This window comes from Vespula vulgaris, chromosome 5, assembly GCF_905475345.1.
Source record: "Vespula vulgaris chromosome 5, iyVesVulg1.1, whole genome shotgun sequence".
In the NCBI taxonomy this organism is placed as follows: domain Eukaryota; kingdom Metazoa; phylum Arthropoda; class Insecta; order Hymenoptera; family Vespidae; genus Vespula; species Vespula vulgaris.
Genome location: NC_066590.1, coordinates 8,630,001 through 8,651,094, shown reverse-complemented (window position 1 = coordinate 8,651,094; position 21,094 = coordinate 8,630,001). Strand labels below are relative to the sequence as shown.

General features: G+C 32.9%; 4 protein-coding genes and 1 long non-coding RNA gene across 9 annotated transcripts; 2 read left to right on the top strand and 3 right to left on the bottom strand.

Annotated features, from left to right (window-relative positions):
* Nucleotides 1-43: 43 nt before the first annotated feature.
* LOC127064006 (uncharacterized) lies at nucleotides 44-9,322 on the bottom strand. The gene is made up of 6 exons (XR_007781561.1): nucleotides 9,202-9,322; nucleotides 8,969-9,071; nucleotides 8,719-8,872; nucleotides 7,790-7,992; nucleotides 1,880-1,940; nucleotides 44-1,793 (listed from the first exon to the last, which is right to left on the bottom strand). It is a non-coding gene; the product is annotated as an uncharacterized LOC127064006 (long non-coding RNA).
* Nucleotides 2,095-5,515, top strand: LOC127063996 (cuticle protein 19.8-like). Its single transcript, XM_050994441.1, has 4 exons — nucleotides 2,095-2,493; nucleotides 2,692-2,860; nucleotides 2,956-3,266; nucleotides 3,716-5,515. Exons 1-4 carry the CDS (start codon nucleotides 2,392-2,394, stop codon nucleotides 3,893-3,895), a joined length of 762 nt encoding a protein of 253 aa, XP_050850398.1. The 5' UTR covers nucleotides 2,095-2,391; the 3' UTR covers nucleotides 3,896-5,515.
* A 115-nt stretch (nucleotides 9,323-9,437) lies between the features above and the next one.
* Nucleotides 9,438-12,127, top strand: LOC127063992 (inhibitor of growth protein 1). 2 transcript variants are annotated; one of them, XM_050994431.1, is made up of 3 exons: nucleotides 9,438-9,855; nucleotides 10,501-10,704; nucleotides 10,831-12,127. In XM_050994431.1, the coding sequence occupies exons 1-3, from the start codon at nucleotides 9,843-9,845 to the stop codon at nucleotides 11,406-11,408; spliced, it is 795 nt and encodes a 264-aa protein (XP_050850388.1). In that variant the 5' UTR covers nucleotides 9,438-9,842; the 3' UTR covers nucleotides 11,409-12,127. The 2 variants fall into 2 exon arrangements, with proteins under 2 accessions (XP_050850388.1, XP_050850387.1); XM_050994430.1 differs by having other exon boundaries at nucleotides 9,439-10,291.
* An 82-nt stretch (nucleotides 12,128-12,209) lies between these two features.
* On the bottom strand, nucleotides 12,210-17,326 carry LOC127063999 (ubiquitin-conjugating enzyme E2-17 kDa). 4 transcript variants are annotated; one of them, XM_050994444.1, is made up of 6 exons: nucleotides 16,637-17,326; nucleotides 15,925-15,957; nucleotides 15,743-15,823; nucleotides 15,388-15,592; nucleotides 13,572-13,733; nucleotides 12,210-13,001 (listed from the first exon to the last, which is right to left on the bottom strand). In XM_050994444.1, exons 1-5 carry the CDS (start codon nucleotides 16,678-16,680, stop codon nucleotides 13,578-13,580), a joined length of 519 nt encoding a protein of 172 aa, XP_050850401.1. In that variant the 5' UTR covers nucleotides 16,681-17,326; the 3' UTR covers nucleotides 12,210-13,001; nucleotides 13,572-13,577. The 4 variants fall into 4 exon arrangements, with proteins under 4 accessions (XP_050850401.1, XP_050850404.1, XP_050850403.1 ...); XM_050994447.1 differs by lacking the exon at nucleotides 15,925-15,957 and having other exon boundaries at nucleotides 16,637-17,320; XM_050994446.1 differs by lacking the exons at nucleotides 12,210-13,001; nucleotides 13,572-13,733 and adding an exon at nucleotides 13,931-14,546 and having other exon boundaries at nucleotides 16,637-17,323.
* A 524-nt stretch (nucleotides 17,327-17,850) lies between these two features.
* On the bottom strand, nucleotides 17,851-20,523 carry LOC127063983 (X-ray repair cross-complementing protein 6-like). Its single transcript, XM_050994413.1, has 9 exons — nucleotides 20,233-20,523; nucleotides 19,955-20,126; nucleotides 19,414-19,849; nucleotides 19,242-19,341; nucleotides 18,935-19,172; nucleotides 18,707-18,868; nucleotides 18,416-18,646; nucleotides 18,159-18,349; nucleotides 17,851-18,089 (listed from the first exon to the last, which is right to left on the bottom strand). The coding sequence occupies exons 1-9, from the start codon at nucleotides 20,398-20,400 to the stop codon at nucleotides 17,961-17,963; spliced, it is 1,827 nt and encodes a 608-aa protein (XP_050850370.1). The 5' UTR covers nucleotides 20,401-20,523; the 3' UTR covers nucleotides 17,851-17,960.
* Between the last annotated feature and the right edge of the window lie 571 nt (nucleotides 20,524-21,094).

Genomic DNA, 21,094 nt, shown 5'->3' with positions numbered 1-21,094 from the left:
GAGAGAGAGAATGTATGTGTGTATATGTAAAAAAAAAAAAAAGATAAAGATAGAATCCTCCGATGTCGAGTCTAGAAGAAGAACAAAGGTTACTCTATCCGTCGCGTCGGTCGCCTAGCACGCGCGTTGAATCCTCGAAGAAATAGAGAAGTCGAGAAATCTTCTCGGTGCAAGGTGTCTCGCCCCCGTTTGCGCTCTCAATCGCTTCCTTGCTTCGGAAATGGACGTACGGTGCCAGGCGACGTGGCTTTTATCGGAGGAATCGGTCTCCACCTCCTTTCTCTCCCTCCATCACTTTGGTATCGTTCTTCGCGAATACCCTCTGCAATAGTTATATATACATATATACGCACAAGTACATACCAATAACTGTATATATATGTATATATATGTATGTATGTATGTACGTACGTATGTATATATATATATATGTACACACATGTGACCGCCCTCGGTCTACAGTGCTTTTACCTGAGAGACCAGCCGAGTGTTTGTGAAACCAACCGAGCTAAAGTTACGAAGAGCGTTCTTAGCAACTCCGTTGGTGCTCCTTAAATTACCACTCGAATTACTTGACCTACATGTATCGGCCGTGCGAGCTGCTAACCACCCTTCTCTCTCTCTCTCTCTCTCTCTCTCTCTCTCTCTCTCTTTCTGTCTGTCTTTCCTTCTTTCTTTCTTTCTTTCTTTCTCCATCTTGATCTCGATCCTGATCTCTAGGTATAACACTATGCCGAACGTCCTCGCAAACCGACGAAAGATTTTATTACCAAATGTTGCAATGATATCGATTATTACCTTACACATCGTCATCACTTGATCCCTAATCATCATCCTCTTACGATGAACGGCTCACCATATCTCTTGTCCTTTCTGCATGCACCGTTAATTGGGTTACCGAGTTGCTGTAACCTTCGCTTACAATTGAATCATACACGAATTTTCACTCTGGTACTTTCTTTCTTTCGTTCGATGATTTTCAGAATAATCAATCATATTACTCGTTACGTTAATTACAAAGTTTGTTTGTGAATTCGGCCCTTTTTTTCTTCTTTTTTTTAATCCATATTAGAATATTAAAAAATAAATGAATAAAATAAAAGAACGATGAGGAATGACGGAGAATTATTTTTTCATTTTGAATCGTTTGAGAATTCGGAGAATATTTGTTACGTCTCATTTAGAGATCCAATATTTTCCACGATTACAAGTGACAATCGTTCTCGTGATATTCTCAGTAAAACGTTTGAAGAAACGTAGATATTAAAATAGATAGAAAAAGCAAACAGTAGATACTGTACAGAAAGATTATTCATATCTCCTGGCCTATTAAGTTCGATATTTTTACGTTTTTCATGTCGCGATATTATTGTATTTACGATATGTACATACACCTGTTACATCTGAGATCCAGGTCGTGAATTCGTATCGGATTCAAAAGGTAATACGCGAAAAGCTTCCACTCGACAGTTCTATAGAAAACGAGTGTACTTTTCCAAATTAATACGATATTATCGAGATCCTGCAAATAGTAAAATTGAAGTGGATCAATCACACACAAAATTGAGAATCACGTATCGTTTCAGTGAGAAGAACTTAAACTTTGATAATAGATTTTAATGGTTTAACAATGAACAAATGGACTTGCCCTTTTTACGTATTCCTTCCCTGACAACCTAGTTCCCTTTCAAATTTAATTTTCACCAAATCCATCGAGGAACAAAGTAGGTCGTTTCCAACAAATTTGGAACATTCTTTAGAAGATAACGTTTTTCAAACTTTATGACAGCGACCTAGATCAAAAATAAGATTTCGTATTATGATCCAGTATGCACATAAGTCATCTCTTATAAATATTTACCTATTCACAAAATATTACCTTTATATTACCTTTATAAATATCCACATTTTTCATCTACGTGTATACCTACATCGACGTTCTAAAAACAAAGATATAATCAATATCGTAAAAATCACCTATCAAGAATTAACAAGAATAATGAAAAAGTAATATACACTTTTTATCTTTTGTAGCATTACAGGCCTAAACGAGTTGTTCGAACTCATCCAAACATTCTGATCGCAAGAAATAATGTTCTAAAATGTAACAAGAAAGCAAAAAGAAACAAGATGAAGAAACGAAGTAAGAAAAGAAGAAGAGGATCGATCTGCCAGAGAATCCTCGTACTTTCTTGAAATTCTTTGTCAAGATCAAATCACGGACCTTCCCAACGAGTCGCACGAGCACGGAATACATAGGACGGATGTCCACGCACGATCGCGCACAGTCCTACGAAATCACCCAAGTACGAGTGCAGTCACGCGTGTGCGTCTACGCGAACACAAAGAAAATACGTATGACGAAGAGAATATTGAGAGCGGGGACAACCGATGCCGATTGGTATAAAGTCTGCTCGCTCGGTCCTTCTTAGCACGCAGTCTTCGGGGCAGCAACCAGCAAACGTCCAGACTCCAATTACCATGGATTTCAAAGTAATCCAGCGTTACTAATTAATCCATTTCTTTCATTCCAGATCTTAAGATCTCTCTGACTGAGCCTGCATGAATTTTTGTCTAGTTAAAAAAGCAAAAAGAATAATAAGATTAAAAATAAGATAGAAAAATAAGATGATGTAATCTTTCAAGATATCAACCGTATTTAACTTGTATCTGTTTTCTTTTTGTTCGCAGACTCTTAGTTTTTTTACGACTCTCCTAGCCGCCTGTCACGGAGGCCTTCTGCCTGGAGCAACCACAGCAGTAGGACTTGCTGCTGCACCAGCCGCGGTTCTTCGAACAGAGAATTACGATCCGAATCCTCAATATAGTTTCAGTTATAGCGTCGCTGATGGACTTACTGGTAAGTTTCTTACAATCTGTATTTTATTAACAATTGGTATAATATGTTTGATCTAGAATTTTTATTTATTTTTATTGTAACTTGTTTCACTTAAGGTGACAACAAGGCTCAAGAAGAAACACGCAGTGGTGACGTCGTTCAGGGTAGCTACAGTCTGATCGAACCAGATGGTTCTCGACGAATTGTCTCGTACGCTGCTGATCCGATCAACGGATTCAATGCCGTCGTACAGAAGGACCCTAGCGTAACCGTAACGAAGACCGCCGTAGCTGCACCAGTTGCACCGGTCGCTGCTGTAGCCGCTGCTCGACCTGCTGTGGCAGTCGCAGCACCCCAACTTCTTGCTCGTCCTGCATCAGTCCTTGCAGCTGCTACAGCACCAGCCGCGGTAGCTCTTCGTCCTCAGGTAAACTATACTCGACCATATACTTCCAAATTATTATTTATCTACTTTTCTACTTGACTACACCTGATAATATCCCAACCTGATTGATTAATTTATCAAATTTGAATAGTTGAAAAATAAAAATGTTAATAATCAGATATCTAAATGATATAGATTGACGTTTATATGAAAAAAAAAAAAAAACAAGTGTAAGAAAACTCGAGTAATCCGGTACCTAATTATATGAACATAGATTACACTAGATTCTTTATAAATTTAGAATAATCAAAGATACACCGAGCGTTCATATATCTGGATATTCAGCTATGTGTCCAGGATCTCTTAGAAATGATAGTCGATATCAACTTAAATCAGAATCTATACCTAAATCTTTTTAAAACAAACAATTAGCATAACCTACTACAATCATCTATTAAAGATTATCTACAATAATGACGATTGATCTCTAGATTGCTCTTGGCGCACCCTTGCTTCGATCCTCTCTGGTTGCCGGCTCTGCTCTGGCAGCGCCTAATGTACTAACTACGAATCTTGGACTTGGACTTGGACTTAGGACAGGATCGCTCTACGGTACGCAAGCTCTTCTAGCGGGTGCTTACGGAGCCGGTGGCATCGTGAAGGTTCATTAGACCCGATAACTCCTCGTTCGGCTCGGCTTAGCTCGACGACACGACCATGTCTCACTCCCACTCGCACTGTTGTTATTATAACGTTTGCTCTTTGTGTCTTTACTCGCGACGCGATCCCGCAAGAATTTCTCTCTTTCCTCTTTTCTCTCCGACAAAGACGCAAAAAAAAACTTCTTTACTAATCGTATTTTACATATCTACATACAACCTCCGATCATCGGTTTCTCGTAAAACAACCAACCACTTTAGCACAGTTGTTTTCGTGTCTCGTTCACCACCATAACCAACAGCACCAGTCTTCTACCGATCATGAAATTTGTCCATTCACCAAAGCCCACCGAATTCATCGAATTTTTATTTCGACCTGATTTCAACCTGTCGTTCATCGAAATAATCTTGATAAATCTTCAAAGGACTAAATCCCACGATCTACTTAAGCTGCTCCTAAGATCGAAGGATTCTCATCGGAATGTGTATCGGTGTTTGGGTTTTTTTTTTTCTGTTCGTTTTTTATTTCTTTTAAACGTACGTGCTTGAAGGAAACAAAAAGTGAAGTGATCGTGGCCGAAGGATCGAGGGTATTCTTTCGTTGTCCTTTCGATGAATGGAAAGATCTCGATGCTCGGTGACAGTGTTCGATCGGTTATTTTGGATCCTTGAAATTTACGAAATTGAGCGTCGCGCTATGGAAAGAGGAGGACCAATTGGATCCGTCGCACATATTTACTATAAATACGCGTTCATTAAATATATACATATATATACACGTACGTACCTATTATACGTAACATAACAATATAATATATATAACGATATAATATATATATCATATGTATGTGTGTATATATATATCATGTATATATGTACATATAGTGTATATATATATATATATATGAACGCATCAGGCGATATAAATCTTTAGATATTCGACATTCTGTGACACGTAACGCTTGCGTTTCGACGCGTAGTTTTCCTTCCGCATTTATCAGCTCTTTGAAAGTTTATCAGGGAGATCGAGAGAGTTCCATGTCGAATCAGCCGAATTTAATCTTTATCTTTTTTGCATTATTCCGTCATCGGTCGTCCCACTACCAACCATTACTACTATTATTACGATTAATACTATTACTACTATTACTACCACCACCACCACCACCACCACTTCTACCACCACCACATTTATCGTTTTGCACATGTCCCTCTTTTTGTTTTAATCAATTTTTGTTTATTTTTGTTCATTCTTGCATTACCTACTTCCTGTGTGTGTTTTTTTTTTCTCGTTCGTCGTTCCTTGCTTCTCTCAATACATGATTTATCTCGTGAAACATTGAAAGTCGTGATAATAAATGTGTTCCTGACTCGATCTTGATTATCTAAGTTAAAATCGTGTTAAATTTTTCTGATTACTATTCAGTCGACCCACAGTTTCCACCCCTTCAACCAACCTCTCAAATACCACTACCAATACGACTTAACATACGTGTAATAATCCTCATTCTTTTAAGCATAAGTAAGCCGTTTTATGTACTACGGCACGTACGCGGCACGGATTATATATACCAGTTGTGTGAACCTTGAAATAAAAAGATAAGTTTTCACGCTAACTATAATTTTAAATGATTCTGTGATCCTACCTCCTTTTAATCTGGTCACTTTTCGACGAAACAAACTTAACTTCGAAACTCCTACGATTTTCTCTTCTTGTTTATTCGCCAACGTACGAACTGTTTCGTTCAAAGCGAACGTCTACGTCGTTGTTGTCTTTTTCGGTTTTAAATAAATAAATAATGCTCCTTCTAAAAGCGTCAGCAAAGTTGAATTCGATATTTCACCGTTCGTCCATTTAACGATTTTGTTAACTATTACGTGATTTTCCTTTTCGTCTCTTAATAAAACAGTCGATAATCCTTTTGAATGAAGTGACCTTCTATCAGGAAAAAATGAATATAAGAAAAAACAAGGTAAAAATTCATCGTGAATGATCTTTTCTCGTGTCACTCGTTAATAGAACAATTCCAATTTCTCGAGTAGAAATAACGTGTAAACTTGATTAGTAATGTCGCTTGCAAAATTTGAAAATAGTAGCGATCGAAATAAAAACGGGACGCTGAAGGATATTGCGGAACAAATTTACACGAAAGTCAACGACTCGCCATTGTTGCAAGAATCGCCGCCATATCGAGCAAATAAATTTCGTCCGTTATTGTCGAAAACATAAACGAACGATATTATCGTTGTTCGTGCACACAGAAACATAGACATACCTACACGTATATATATATATATATATATATACACGACGAATACATGTGTTTCTCACAAGACTTACTCCTACAACAAACGTTTACAGAAAGATCAACTTTTGTCAACGACGACTTCCTCGAGCGTAAATGCTGCCTTGCAAAACGGATAGAAGACACCGAAAGAAACCTATTCGTTGCTCTTTTTTCAGCCAGAGTTTATTCAAAAGGGAGAACTATGTTCCTATCGTAGCGATTACCCTTATACCTTTTCGTAAACGCAGCCAGTGTTCCGTATTACGTGTGTGTAATACACGCAGCTGCATTTGCAAGAGAAGGGAAGAAGAATTTCTCTTCCTCTCTCCCTCTCTCTCTCTCTCTCTCTCTCTCTCTCTCTCTCTCTCTCTCTCTCTTTCTGTTCTGTACGATGAGAAACAGAGAGATACAGACAGAGAGCAGCTATAGGTACAATGACTCTGCTTCCCCTTGTTTAAACAGGCCCCGCAATGAGGGAAATCCTACTCGACTCGGCTCGACGAACGGGAATATATCCGAGATTTTCGGCTGGCGCACGTGCGCCTAAGGGACAGAAATTACTGCTATTTTTTTGCCACGTCGTACGTTTCCTGTAAAACCCTTCCGTTCGTTCTCTCGACTGCCGGTGGCACTCTACAAGAGTATCACAAGATGGCGACGAGGGTAAATTCTCTTTCTCTCTTTCTCTTTCTCTTTTAGTTCTTTTTTTTTTTCTTTTACAATAGCAATGCACTTTCCAAAGATATCTTGATCTGATGATTCCTCTAACGATCTACTTGATACTATAATACGCTCAAGAATAGCATGATTAATGCTTACGTAAGTACATACGCGATAAACGTAAGCTACACATATTAGATATTCAGCTTGCACCCTTCGTCGTAAGGGAAGAAGGCTTTCTAGTTCTATTTTCTTTTTCTACCCCATGTCCCACGTTCTAAAAGTTGAGGGTCATGCTTTGGAAATCACAAATGAGAAATAAGTTTCCATGGGAGAGTACACGAACTTGTTGCTAATCAAAGCTCACATTTCGCATACGATTACTCTGCATTTGCTTTGAAAATTTTCTCGATTATGCGGGTCTCGCCATTAAAGAACGAGTAAGTACCTTCCGGATATGTTCCGAGAAAGTTAAACAATTTTTTTTTTATAACTGAAGTTGAACTTTTATCATAACGAAAGATTGTAAAAAGTAAGTTCTAAATTTACGTGGTACGTTCTTTAAAAATCAAATACGATAGCGATAACGAAGTTTGAAATATAGATCCATTACGAATAAACCATGACGTAGTAGTAATGTAAATACTTGTACGCATAACGTACGACTATAAATCTCGATCGATTTTATTCTAACATAGTCGAAAAGTCACGAAAGCGATATAACTTTAAATCATAATTATTTGTAAAACTATAATAATTCATCGAAAAGACTTTTATATCCGTCAACGGCTTTTCACGTTCATTTTTCTTCTTTCTTCTTTCTTTTTTCTGTCCGACAGATTATTCATTGCGACGAAGAAACGAGAAAACTATGCGTAACGAGCTACGTACGACGTTGCACTGTATACTCGAGAGTCAAGGACGAATAATAAGAAGAATAGCTGAAGGTTCTTCTTACCTTGCAAAAAGATTGTGGGAAAAATGTACCTCGAACGAACGATTTCGAAAGATGACAACCGACGCGCGACGATATTTGAATTCTTCCTATCGACGATTGCCTTACTTCAAGCAGATTTATGTTTGAAGAGTATGATGCATCGTTGACGAGGAATGATGGATGGATGGCTTTGCCTCTTTAACGCCCTCGTAATATAATAAAACCTGAAAATAGAGATTGCTCGTTAAATCTATTTACGGAACACATTCTGTACATTCTATTTCGCGATTGATTTCGATCTCTTTCAATGCTTTCAACAATAATCGAAGAGAAATTATATCGCGACAATTTCTTTTTCTTCCTGAAATTTTACGATTTATCGTAAAATCGAAGTAAAAAATATTGCAAGGTTTTTAAATTTTTTATACGTATACAATGTGTGTGTGTGTGTGTGTGTGTACATATATATATATATATATATATATATATATATATATATATATATATAGAATGTCCAAAAAGTTTTGATTCATATTTCAGTGAATTCTACAAAACAACTTGTTAACTTTCTTTTTTTTTATTTATTTTATTACCAATTAAATTAAATGATAAAAGAATTAATTCTATTAGATTATTTAGAAACAATTTCATCATGTTTAAATCTACCAAAGGCTAACTAGGTTATTATGTGTGATAAACTAACTTTAAGATCATGTAAGGTTATAAGTTGACCGCGGTGGTTATTAGTTCCCATTAAAAAGTTGTGTGTTCTATGGAATCTCTTTAATAAGCTTCTGAAATATAGGTCAAAAATCTTTTGGAACACTCTGTATATCACATTTGAGAATCTCTTTATATATATGTACATATGTACATACGTAATATGTAATAGTCTTGTAAATATCCCATAAAACTATATAATTAACTTTCTGTTGAGAAAAAAAACGTACCTATGATGATAGTTCGTCTTTCTTCTGTAAATATGGCGCTGAACGTTGCAAGTTAGATGCTCCGTCGATAATATAAACGAACGTTCCATAGTTTTAATCAATAAGATGCCAAATTATAAACATGTTTTAATAGTGCCTTTAACAACTTGTTATCCTGAAATAAATAAAAATATTTAATAATTTAATGATTCAATCTTTTGTACAATTAATTATTGACTTCTCCTCTTTCTCAATTAAATAGTTATATTACCGACTCTTTCGTAACTTTCATATGTAGTTCACTTTTCAACCGTCAAGTAATTGATGTCGTTACGTTAGGCATAATACGATACTCTTTCTTTCTCTTTTTGTTCCTAAAAATAGTTCTTTTTGAAGATTCTCCAAAGACATTGTATAACAAAAAAGCAAGATTCAAATTTCTAACGCCTTATTTTTATTAAAACAATTTATATTTCGTTTGAAAATAAAATACGTTTGACTTACGTAACATCTGCATTCAAAACGCACCAATCAAAAAATAGGTGTGAAAATAAACGTTCTTCTATTGGTCGATCTTAGAAACGAATACTGCTTTATATTCTAAAAAGATAATCCTTCGTGGTGTAACGATATATATCTACTAACATATATTATCCAATAAGAACGTCTTATTTCTAGTTCAATGCACTCAAAATTCGTCAAAATCACTTTCCCAACTATCTAATTATCAATGACAACGATATGACGTCTTTAACTTTAATCGAATTCACGATCGATTATGTTCGAGTTAATCGAATTATTTTATTGGCCGTGAACAAGTGTGATCTAGCTCCGTTTCCGAAATAAACGCGCGTTATGAGACTTGCAGGAGCCATCGGAATGCAGATTACGAATTTTCATCGTGTGTATACTCGTTGTGTGTAACCTGTGTTTCTCTGTAGTGGTATATCTTGTTCGGCAATGAAAACAAAAGAAGCAAATAGCATCGACATGATTGATAGTGAAAAAGTGATATTTGAGGATGTTTCTTTTACGTACCGTCATGTGAACGGTTTATGGACGTAGGTGGTACGCATTGGCATAAAAAAGAAAGAGAAGAAAAAAATAGAAAGAGAGAAGAACCGGTGTGACGACTTTCGGATCGAATGTTTTTGTGTGGTATATATAAAAAATAAGAAAAAGAAAACGAAAAGAAAGAAAGAAAGGAAAAGGTAGAGAAAAAACGGTCACAAAAAAGAATTGGTTACTATCGTATATGCGGCGCACGCGTATAACATACACATATGTGATTTTCCGTAAATTAGCCGCATATATAACTATATGTTACAGACGATACTTTGTAGAAACGATATGTAAGAAAAGTTAGGAGACTTTACTTTAAACGGTGTGTAACCATCGTTGGTGGTGCTGTTTACGTATATATTTTTCTTGTTTTAACGAGATACGGAAGACTGAAAAATGTTAAATCAAGCAGTCGTCGAGGCTCTGTATTCAGCAACTTACATAGAAAATTATTTGGACTGTGTCGAAAATCTGCCTAACGATTTGCAAAGACACGTTTCGCGTCTTCGCGAATTGGATGCCACTTGTCAAAGTAAGTTTAGTTAACGTGATTTCAAATCCGTCGGTTCTACGTAAAAATGTTATACTTTCGTTCTTTCTAACAAAAGATTTTACTCTTATATAAAGAAAATGTTTGTAGAGTGTATATCCATGAAAAATATAAGAGCAATTGTTAATAAAAAAAAATATGATATCCTTTACATCTATTTATAATTCTTTTTTATTTTTACTCGAAATTAGCATACTTGCGAGAGGTAGACCAACATCAGGAAGCATTAAGAAATGATATCGACTTATCCGTAAGAAGAAGAGCACTTTTGAGGGTACAGCAGGCGCTTATCGCGGCTCAAGAAATTGGAGATGAGAAATTACAAATAGTACAGCAGGTTCAAGATTTGATAGAGAATAAATCTAGACAGCTTGATGTAGATTATCATAATCTAGGTATGCTATGTAATAGAGTATATGCACGTTAAATCATTATATTGTTTTTTGTACGAGCTTCCCTACGAGTTAGTTACAGATTCGTTCAACAATATTTAGTTAATAATAATGTTATTTCTTTTCTAGATTTTGGTAAAGAGCAAGAAAATTGTGAGTCTAATCGTGAATCAAATTCGAATATTAATTCCAATTCTTCTACCAATGCAAACAATGCTGAACGTTTACCAAAAAGAGCTAGAAGGACGAGAACAGAGACGTTGGTTGAATCAGGACATGCGATGGATATGATTGTAGTATCCGAAACAAGATCCAATTCTTTAACGAATACGAGTAATGGTAATCAAAAGAAGACTACGACTGCGAATACAGGTAAAAAGAAGAAAAGGAAGTCTAGGCAAGGTAACCAACATAATCAACATAGGGAGGATACTCCACCACCATTGGAAGATGATCTTGCGATAGATCCAGACGAGCCAACATATTGCCTTTGCGACCAAATTTCATATGGAGAAATGATACTTTGTGATAATGATTTATGTCCAATAGAGTGGTTCCACTTCTCTTGTGTGTCACTCAGTACTAAACCAAAAGGGAAATGGTTTTGTCCGAAGTGTCGGGGAGATCGTCCAAACGTTATGAAACCAAAAGCACAATTTTTGAAAGAACTTGAAAGGTACAATAAAGAGAAAGAAGAAAAATCGTAGCAGACAAAGTATGGTTAAAAAATTTAAGGATTTAAAAAATTTGGTGTAAAACAATATTGAATGTAATTAGAATTCATTTCAATCTATAAATTGTATCCATAAAATTTGAAGATTTAGAATCTAATTAAATCAAGTGAATTATATTAAATTATGACACTGATAATGAAAATGATTATTGTATATAATAATACTTTATAGTTTGACTAAACCAGTGATATTGGGTTACATCCAAAGATTAAAGCCAGCTAAAACAGAGTCTCATATAAAAAAAAAGGAAAAAAAAAGAAATAGTATATAGAGAATATTCGTAATATAACTCTATACGTTATTTGCATAAATAGTATTACGTACTAATATAATTATTCTTAAAAAATTAAAAAGGACGAAACGTGAAAACTCTTAGATGTAGTTTCTTAATAAGAAATTCTTAGATAACAGAAGATATATTACATAAGAACGTTTAAGAAAATATCTCCATATTAGCGAAACAAAAAATGTATAAAAATTACAACTTATAATTTTAATAGCTTATGTGACATGGAAGGGATGTTCTCAATAGTTTTCTTCTAAAATTGTAATATAATTCAGAGTTTTTGTTATTTTAACTTCTTATGTATCTTAATATTTATCGAAAATACGTTATTTTTTTTCTTGTATATTAATAAATAAAAATTAATGATAATGCTATGTACATCAAAATGTAAATGAAATGAGCAGGAGTCTCGTAATTTATATATTCATTGCATTTTTTCTTAATCGATTAATATATAATTTTACATAAAATATAAGATCAAGTATAAGTAACATAATATATTTCAGAATTTATTGAAGAAAACAAGGTTATATTATATAAAAGTTGATTACATTGTTAAATTGCATATGATAAATTATAGAAAGTGAGTCTCTTATGGTTCTATCTCAAATTTATATTATTCATTTAATTTTACTAAGTTGGATTCAAATATTTGCAACAGCAAAATAAAACAAAAGACAAATGTATATAAAATCAAAACTAAATGTGCGAAGGTGTATTTGTTTTTCAATGACTTCAAGCATAATATTTTATTACAATTTTTAAACAAAACTCCATTTTAAATACAAATTCAAATTTATATGCTTTAAAACAATAACTCAATAATTAAAATTAAACTGAAGTATCATTGTGCTTGAAGTCCTTGAAATAAAAAATAAAGTACAATGCATAAAGTAAATTTGACACTTAACAAATTTCAACTTCTAAGTATCTTATCGAAGACACAAAACAGGAATAGGTAATATACGTACAAATGCCCTTGGTCTATAATATAGTAAATTTCATATATATCAAATTGTGTTCCATTTTCTATGAAACGAATTATTTTATGTTTAGAGAAATTCATTTTATGTTTGCAATATAATTCTTATTAATGCCGCATTGTGATATTACAAAAAGAGTATTTGTACATATGTTTTTTATCGTTTTGTTATTCATGTTAAAGCACCTAAAATGTATTTATTATGAGCAAAAACCATACACATATTGTATTTATACTTATAAGTATAGATCACATAAGTTTCTCAGTGCGATTTCCATGTCATTCCAGGACTCTAAATCTGAAATAAATTCAATATTTTATAGAAATTAATAATCTAACGTCTTGGAATACTTTGCGAAATTATTTTTTAAAAAATAAGTATTTAAAAAGTAAATCTTCGAGAATTGACATATTATCAATAATCGTATCATGATCGAATTCGTGATTCGTATTATTATCGTCTTTTCTAAGAAATGTGAATTAAGAGTACAAAAACGATTAATCTGTTATTTTCATTTTAACGTCAAAATTTATCGAACGTTTTACCTTCTTATCTATTTTATTATACACCGCAATTGATTTCTCCTTTAAATTTTTTTGATAGTATGTATTTAATACGTACATACATATACATGTACACACTATATATATATATATATATATATATATATATATATATGTATGTATGTATTAAATACAAATATTTTATATATGATATATATGTATATGTATATATTTCTAATATTACTAATGAATTGTATTGCGATTTCAGAGATGTCTCGATAAACCTATAAAGAATTCTCGAGTAAAATTATTATGATAATAAGTCAATTAATAATACGTATGATTGAAAGATAGAGAAGCATACTTAATGTCAGCGAGGATCCTCCGTATGACTTTCTTGAAAGTTCAACCAAGACTGTTCAACGACTGTGGCTACTCTCTTTTCGTATTCTCGTTTGTTCTCTTGGTACAATTGTGCTGCTAGAGAATTTGCCGGTGAATTTGGATTTGGTTCGTCCAGTAATGACTGAAACAAATAAATTAAAAACTGTAATCCCGTTGAATGTGCAAGCGTTACAAACGAAAACAATAAACACACCGTACAAATACATACTATAAAACTATTTATATTATGGGATATTAAAGTTTCAAATTTCAAGCTGAAATTAAAAGAACAGGACAAACACAAAAAACAAAAGGTTCCAAAAAAGTTGTAAGACTATAAAAGTGAAATTATGCATTTATTAGTAAGTGTGTGTGCGCGTCCGCGCCTGTGTGTACGATCGCGCGCGCTCGCGCGTATATATATATATATTTATATAACATGTATAAGTGAATTTACGTATTGTACGAAGTACTAAAATCTAATTTAAAAAATAAAACTATAAGTCTGCGCTTTTCAAAGGTATTAATTTTTTGCACAGAAACAAAAAGTCGGATATATCATATATATCTTATCATCTAATATTATTGATTTTTCATGTTATTTATCAGATATCGAAATAAATAAATTACACAATTTTATAATAATTTATTATTCAACATTGTAAAAATTCGGTCTAATGTTGCACATTGTGGTAATTCAATAGAGCTTTTGGAAGAAACATGCTAAGGTTCAGCGCAAGCTCCTTGGTAAGGCTGCACATTCTCCTCCATATCTAATCGCTGTAGGTGGTTGAATAATGCTGCGACAGCATCATGAAAACGTCTGTGACTAATCCACAAAACTCTGCTCCACACAAGCCTTCACTCGTTTCTCGTACTCGCGTCGATTCTCTTTGTACAGTTGTGCTGCCATTGAGTTGGCAGGTGAATTCGGGTTCGGGTCACTTAACAGCGACTGCAACCACATAAGTCGTATTCGTTACACGAAAATTCAAACGTTTCTTTTAGAATGCATGGCTTATAAATTTTATCTAAATGACAAAATTGTTAATATAGCTTGGCATTGGTGAAAGACAATTTGTTTGCGAAGAATGGAAAACCTTATGCATAGTGTAAGAATGTACTAATTTTTAGTGCATGTCATTCGTTTTATCGAATGAACTAGACTTTGTTGGAATTGCAACCGCTGTTAAGAGAAAAATGAACAATTCGCCATTTTAAGAAATAATTGTATGAGAGAAATAATAGTTGATCCATACGTATAATTTTAAATCAAAACATGGATACGATTTATGAAGAGTATTTGAGAATGAAAAAGAACAATCAATTATTTTTTATTTTACATTATAATAATCCAAGGACATTTCTAACCTAATAATTTTGTATATATATAATATCACACACAGAGTACCCTTTGAAACATCTCTATCTCAAATATTTAAAGAAATTAAATGAAGAAAAAATAAGGGGGACTATAGTGTAATGCAAACCATCATTTAATATAATAAAATTTATAGGTATTTTTATATATGTTATATAACTATATAAATCATCTTCATGAATTTTGAAAGTACTTCTGTGTGAATATCACTATATAACCTTTGTACACATAAACACATTACTGTCATGCAAATTCATTCAGCTTTGTTAACAATCCAATAAATTAAATTCTGTTATATAATAATTCGTTTGTAATGCAAATCAAACTACATACTGACGCAAAGCATATCTCTGTATAAACTTGAAAGTATTATAAAATCATTTTTAAAAATACCCGTCAATAAGTTTTGATTTACCTGTATAGATGTTAAGATAGCAGAAACATCATATGTAGGACTCCAACGATTTTGTAGAATATCAAGGCAAATACCCCCATCGGCATATACATTAGGGTGGAACATCTTACTGACAAATCTTACTGTAGGGGGCTTGTTTGGATATTCTTCCGTGAACTCTATTGTGAGTTTAAATGTACCATCCTCAAATGGAGTGTCATGTGGTCTAAAACAAATAAAAATTGCAATATTGAATATTAATAGCAACATTAAGGTAAAATGAGACGTACAAAGTATATTTAGAGGTTAAGAGGCCACAAAAGTTTTTTTTCATAATACTTAGACAAAGCTTAGAGACAAAATTTAGAGTTCTTACCCAAATATAACAGCATTCCATATCATAATATTATTGTCTGTAGGTGCACCAGATACTCCAGTAGGTGGATCTTCTTGTAATCTGTTTAAACATAACATATTTTATTTATACAATTTATTTACTTTCTCCAATATACTTCAGTACGTTCTACTATATTCTAATATCATTAGTGGAATAATTACTCTTTGGAATACAATGCCACTTCTACTTCCATGCTAGATCAATAAAATCAATAAACATAGTTTTAGCAAACTTATATAATAACAAATGTGCATGTATGTTACAAAATGACAGTTTAAAAGACATTAGATATATCGATCAAAAATTGTGCCAGAATTTAAATGCTGCTTCAAAGGCCTTTCATACTAGTTATTTTTAGCCGTTAGAAATGTACGTTTAAAAATATGCTACAAGTTTACTTAATAAATATCCTAATATGTTCAAAAGGTATAAAAGATCTTGATATATTCCGCTTCAATCAAGCAAACCAAACTGAAACGAAAGAAAGCACCTTTAACTTATACAAAGACAAACTTTCAAAGAAACGTGTTAAAAAGCAGCATGGAGAAAGTTTATAGGAACATCATGGATAAACAAACGGGCTTATTCATAAAAGTTTCGCTTGGCAAAAGAAGAACATTTACAAGGTGCACTTCACAAGCACAAGTTCCTAATAATAACTTCGTCTTCACAATGACGTTCGCACGTTGCGTATGCTCGGATTACTCGAATTCATCCTCTCCCGCGAGAACGGAACGTACATACGTATACAGGTTATTCCGTTAGGAAAAATTCGATGTACTTTTCAATATAGATGCCGATACTATCTATACACGTTAGAACGATAAAATGGCAAAGTAGTTTTAGTATCGATAATAACGATGAAAAGAATACCTCTTAAAATCTCTCATTAGCCTTCTTCTTGCAGGGGTAGACATCCCTCACGAACGGGTTGGTCGCTCCCAAATCGTCGAAACGAATAAATTCTTGACCGTTCCGTATAGTTTCTTGGCACCTTTCGTTTATGCGATTATCGTGGAACAGAAAGGAGATAAAAAAAAGAAAGGTTGAGAGAAGGAAGTTTAACGCGCCGCCCGTCGACTCTACAATTTCGTCTTCGTCTAATTCTTTCTTTTTACGATCTCGTCGCTCGCAACAAAATCGACTGTTGTTCCTGTACTGCGTACGCGTCTCTGTCTCTCTCTTGCACTTCGAGCCTTTTGTCACACCGAAGGCCACCCTCCTTCGGTATAATACCGTTATAGGTTGTTCAAAATTAGTTCTGTTTTAAGACTTTGGAATTAACACTTGATTCGGCCTATCGATATATTATGTGTACATAGGCGAAGCGTTAATTTTTCATCGTTCCCGAGCGAGCAATGAAGCCGCGCCAGCGCTAATACCCCCTCTGCTACGACGAGAACTGCGACTGTCCCGAAGAATTCATTCGTCAGACTATCAAAAACGACGAACAGCTGGACTATACTAAACCGAACTAGGCAGAATAAGAAATGAGTAAGAATCGCAACTCTCTCCCTCTACTACCGGTACGCAACTTGCTTTCTCGCTTTGTGTGACAAGCTGTCTACGTTTTGGTAAGATCTTCGAATTGAGTTTCCCTAGCCAATCGTTTTCCTAGTAATCTCTTATGTTTGTACCACGAGATTATCGTTGATTGGCTTCTTTCGTGGTGGCTTAAGGATTAAGGATATTGTGGATAAGGCATAATTCGAGTTGTTCGATACAACAAACACGTCCAAAATTCAAGTATACTTGGATTATAATTTTGTTTGTATTATATTAACGTTTGATTTGAATTATATTCTTTTTCTTTATGTGATTACTTTTCGGATTATATAAAATTATAAATTTAAAGAATTATATTTTTTTAGGTTAAGGCGAAATAATAATGTACAATATATTTTATTTCGATGGTATATAATACGAAATAACTTAACGTAATTTACAGTATATTTTTTTTATTATTTTTTTGTTTGTTTTATTTATTAGCTTTTACGTATTTTATTAACGAATCGATGCAAACGTTGTATCGTTGATGAAAATATTTTTACATAACCTTGTATCTTAAGAAAATTATTAAAATATAATTATTATATTATTGTTTATCTTTTAAGACCAATATTGTTTGTTTTCGAATACACATAAAATCTTATATATAAAATATAATTTATAATATTAAAAACATTTTTTTACACTTCTAGTTTTCATCTGAATTTTTTCTGTAATGCGTATAAAGTCTATCTATGAGTTCTATTTTACGTCCAGATGTGATTAAACCAGCATTGCGCAAAAATAATTGTAAATCTGATACTTTGCATCGATCCAACTAAAAAAAAGCAAATTTAGTACGTTTTTTTTTTTACTGTATTGTAACGTAAGTAATAATTTAAAATACCTTATTTTGTTGTACAAGCTCAAGAACATCTTCGTCGTTATACGTTACAACTGACTTATCACTACTCTTACCAGATTTCTTATATCTTTTCTTGTCTGGCGGATTAAATTCATTTTCTTCTGGCATAAATAGTTCATTGAGTTGTTTTGTTAAATCACCTATTCTTTCTTGGAGTACATCTTCCATGGGAACTGGAAATTATGCTTTAAACATTTGTACTTTGATCTATATTAAACTTCTGTCGTTATAATGCTCACGTGTTTCATCCTGTGGAGGATCTCGTACATCAAGATCCAAAGCTAATGTCTCCACACTTTGCAGTTTAACTTGTAATTTAGGATTTGGAAACCTTTCTGGATCATAAATTTGACTAAATTTTTTAATAATCTGTTTAAACAATTGAACACCTTCATCATTAATAGGGATTTTTTTATCTTGATCATTAAATGCGTATTGATACATTTCTTCAGTAAAATTATTTACATTTTCTAAAAAAATAAAATAAATAATTACGTAATTCTTATGTCAAATTTGAGTTTTGAACGAACCATTATATGGTATTTTGTATAAATAAAACCCTCCTTCATCGGACATTGGTATCATGTTGTATAAATAGGATCCAGAATGTTTTCTCAAAGTTACTCTACATATTATTATAAGATTCCTTTTTTTACATTTATCTAATAAAGCGGCAAATAATAATTTTTCACCTAACAAATAAGATTAATGATATTATTTTTTCTTTAAATAAAATGAGTCATATTCAAAGATATTACCTTTACTGCAACTTTTATTACAAGAAACAAAATAAGGTGCATGGAGGTGATACATTGGATCACAATAAAAAGGTTTCACACCGATCATATCTATTCCCATTTCAAAAATCTTTTCAAAACTTTTAACTTCATCTAAAGTAAAATATATTTTTTCTCCACCAAATTCTCCCATTTTTCTCAAATCTGCATCTAATAAAGGCATAGTAATTTTTTCATCTCGTTCTTGATCCTCTTCGTCCTAGACAAGTAATGGAATTTATAAAATATCTTGTATCTTTTATAACAGCAAAATATACATGAAACAAACCTCTTCCGTGTCAGAATCCTTTCTTTGGAAATATGTATATGCCACCAGAGGAGCATTATTTTCTGAATTCATTGTCATTTTTTTCACATCTTGCGATTTACTACGACACATTATAAAAAATATAAGTTATAATATTTAAATGTAAATAAATAATAAAAATAGTCAAACGTACACACAAACATTACATATATCTACATTTATTACAACATCTTTTCCAAGTCTCCAAGGTAACTTTGCCATGCGTCTAGATGGCCGTTTTACTTGATGCAATAAATCTTTGTAAGAAGTTCTTTGATAATCTTCTTTGTTAATATTTCTGGACAGCATCTCAAGATCTTTGTAAAAACGTTCAGCATCCCAGGTATTTCCTAAACCAACTACATAAAGTAATATACCTGAATCGCTATAAGTAGCTGCTTTAGCTCTGATACGATGCTTTTCATTTTCATTAGTCAATGGTGGAACATCATGACACGTATATAATATAACTCTACGTGCAGACATCGTTAGGTTTATAGAAGAAAAACTTAGAGCTGCATGCCATAAAGTATCTTGAAGAGGATATTGTTTGGAGGAGCTCTTACTTTTATAATCCTTCCAATTATTTCCTATCGAAATAAAGTTAATTAGAATAAAACAATTTAATCTGATATTATAAATATAAATTGTCAACGAGTAGAAACGTATTTTAAAAACCTTTTTGTACTACTCACGTATTTTTTCAGCTTCTTTTAATTTATTTATATTAATAGGGGAAAGTTTCTGTAAAGTTAAAATGTTTTCTATTTTTGTATCCGTATCGCATGTCTCAGTACCAATAAGTATTAAACCCATCCAATCTTGTCTGTTCCAAACTAATTTTTGTTTCAGAATATAAATATATTCCTAAATATTTGGATAAAGATGGTATTAAACGTATACTCTTGTCGAGAGAATGAAAATAAGTTTTTAATTGCAAAGATTATATAATATTTCAAAAAATAAATAATACCTCTATACATGATACAAAAAGGGGTATTCCATCATCATTATTGTTAAACATTTCAGAAGAAGTATCAATCAAAAAGAGTGTACCATCTCGAACACCGTAAAATTCTGCTGGATCATTTTGTTTCTCGGAATCATCTTGAGTATCATATTCTTCTGTAATTGTCGACATATTTTTACTTAAACTGAATAATTTTACAAAATGTATCTACGCGTTATTATCAGAGATAACAATCGTTTCACAGAATCTTTTAAAACGCATTAATCGTTCGAAATTACGCCGCTATGAAGCAGAAAACAATAATAAGATATCATTGGTCAAACAAATTTATCCCTATGCTCCGTAAGAGACGCGACCGTCATTCGAATACATGTCGCTGATTGGCTAGCTATTTTGGTAAATGTCGTCATTGGTTGTGTATGGCCAGTCGTTATGGTTACAAAGAAAGAACATTGCAATTTAATGGCGGGCATTTAATGTACGCATTTCTATCTCTTCTGCGTTTTTACAAATGTTCTATCCGAATGATTATATTTTGATTGATTAAATTATATTTTTTACAATTATTTTTTAAACGAATCTAAACAATATATATATGTATATTATTTTTAAGCATCATAAGATTACAAATCAAGTTAGATAATACTATGGTGATTTCCTAGAAATTTTTAGGGAAATACTAGTATCAAGCAAATACCTAGAAAGAAAGAAGGGTGGTAAAAGCGACGTGACAAGAGTGCCCTCTAGACAGAAATTCTACAATATAAAGAACACATGTGATTCTCCTTTCTCTGTTCTGATTTATTATTTAGCGCGCATATATGATTTCTAAAGGGAGTATAATAAAATTAATTGTTATTGTCAC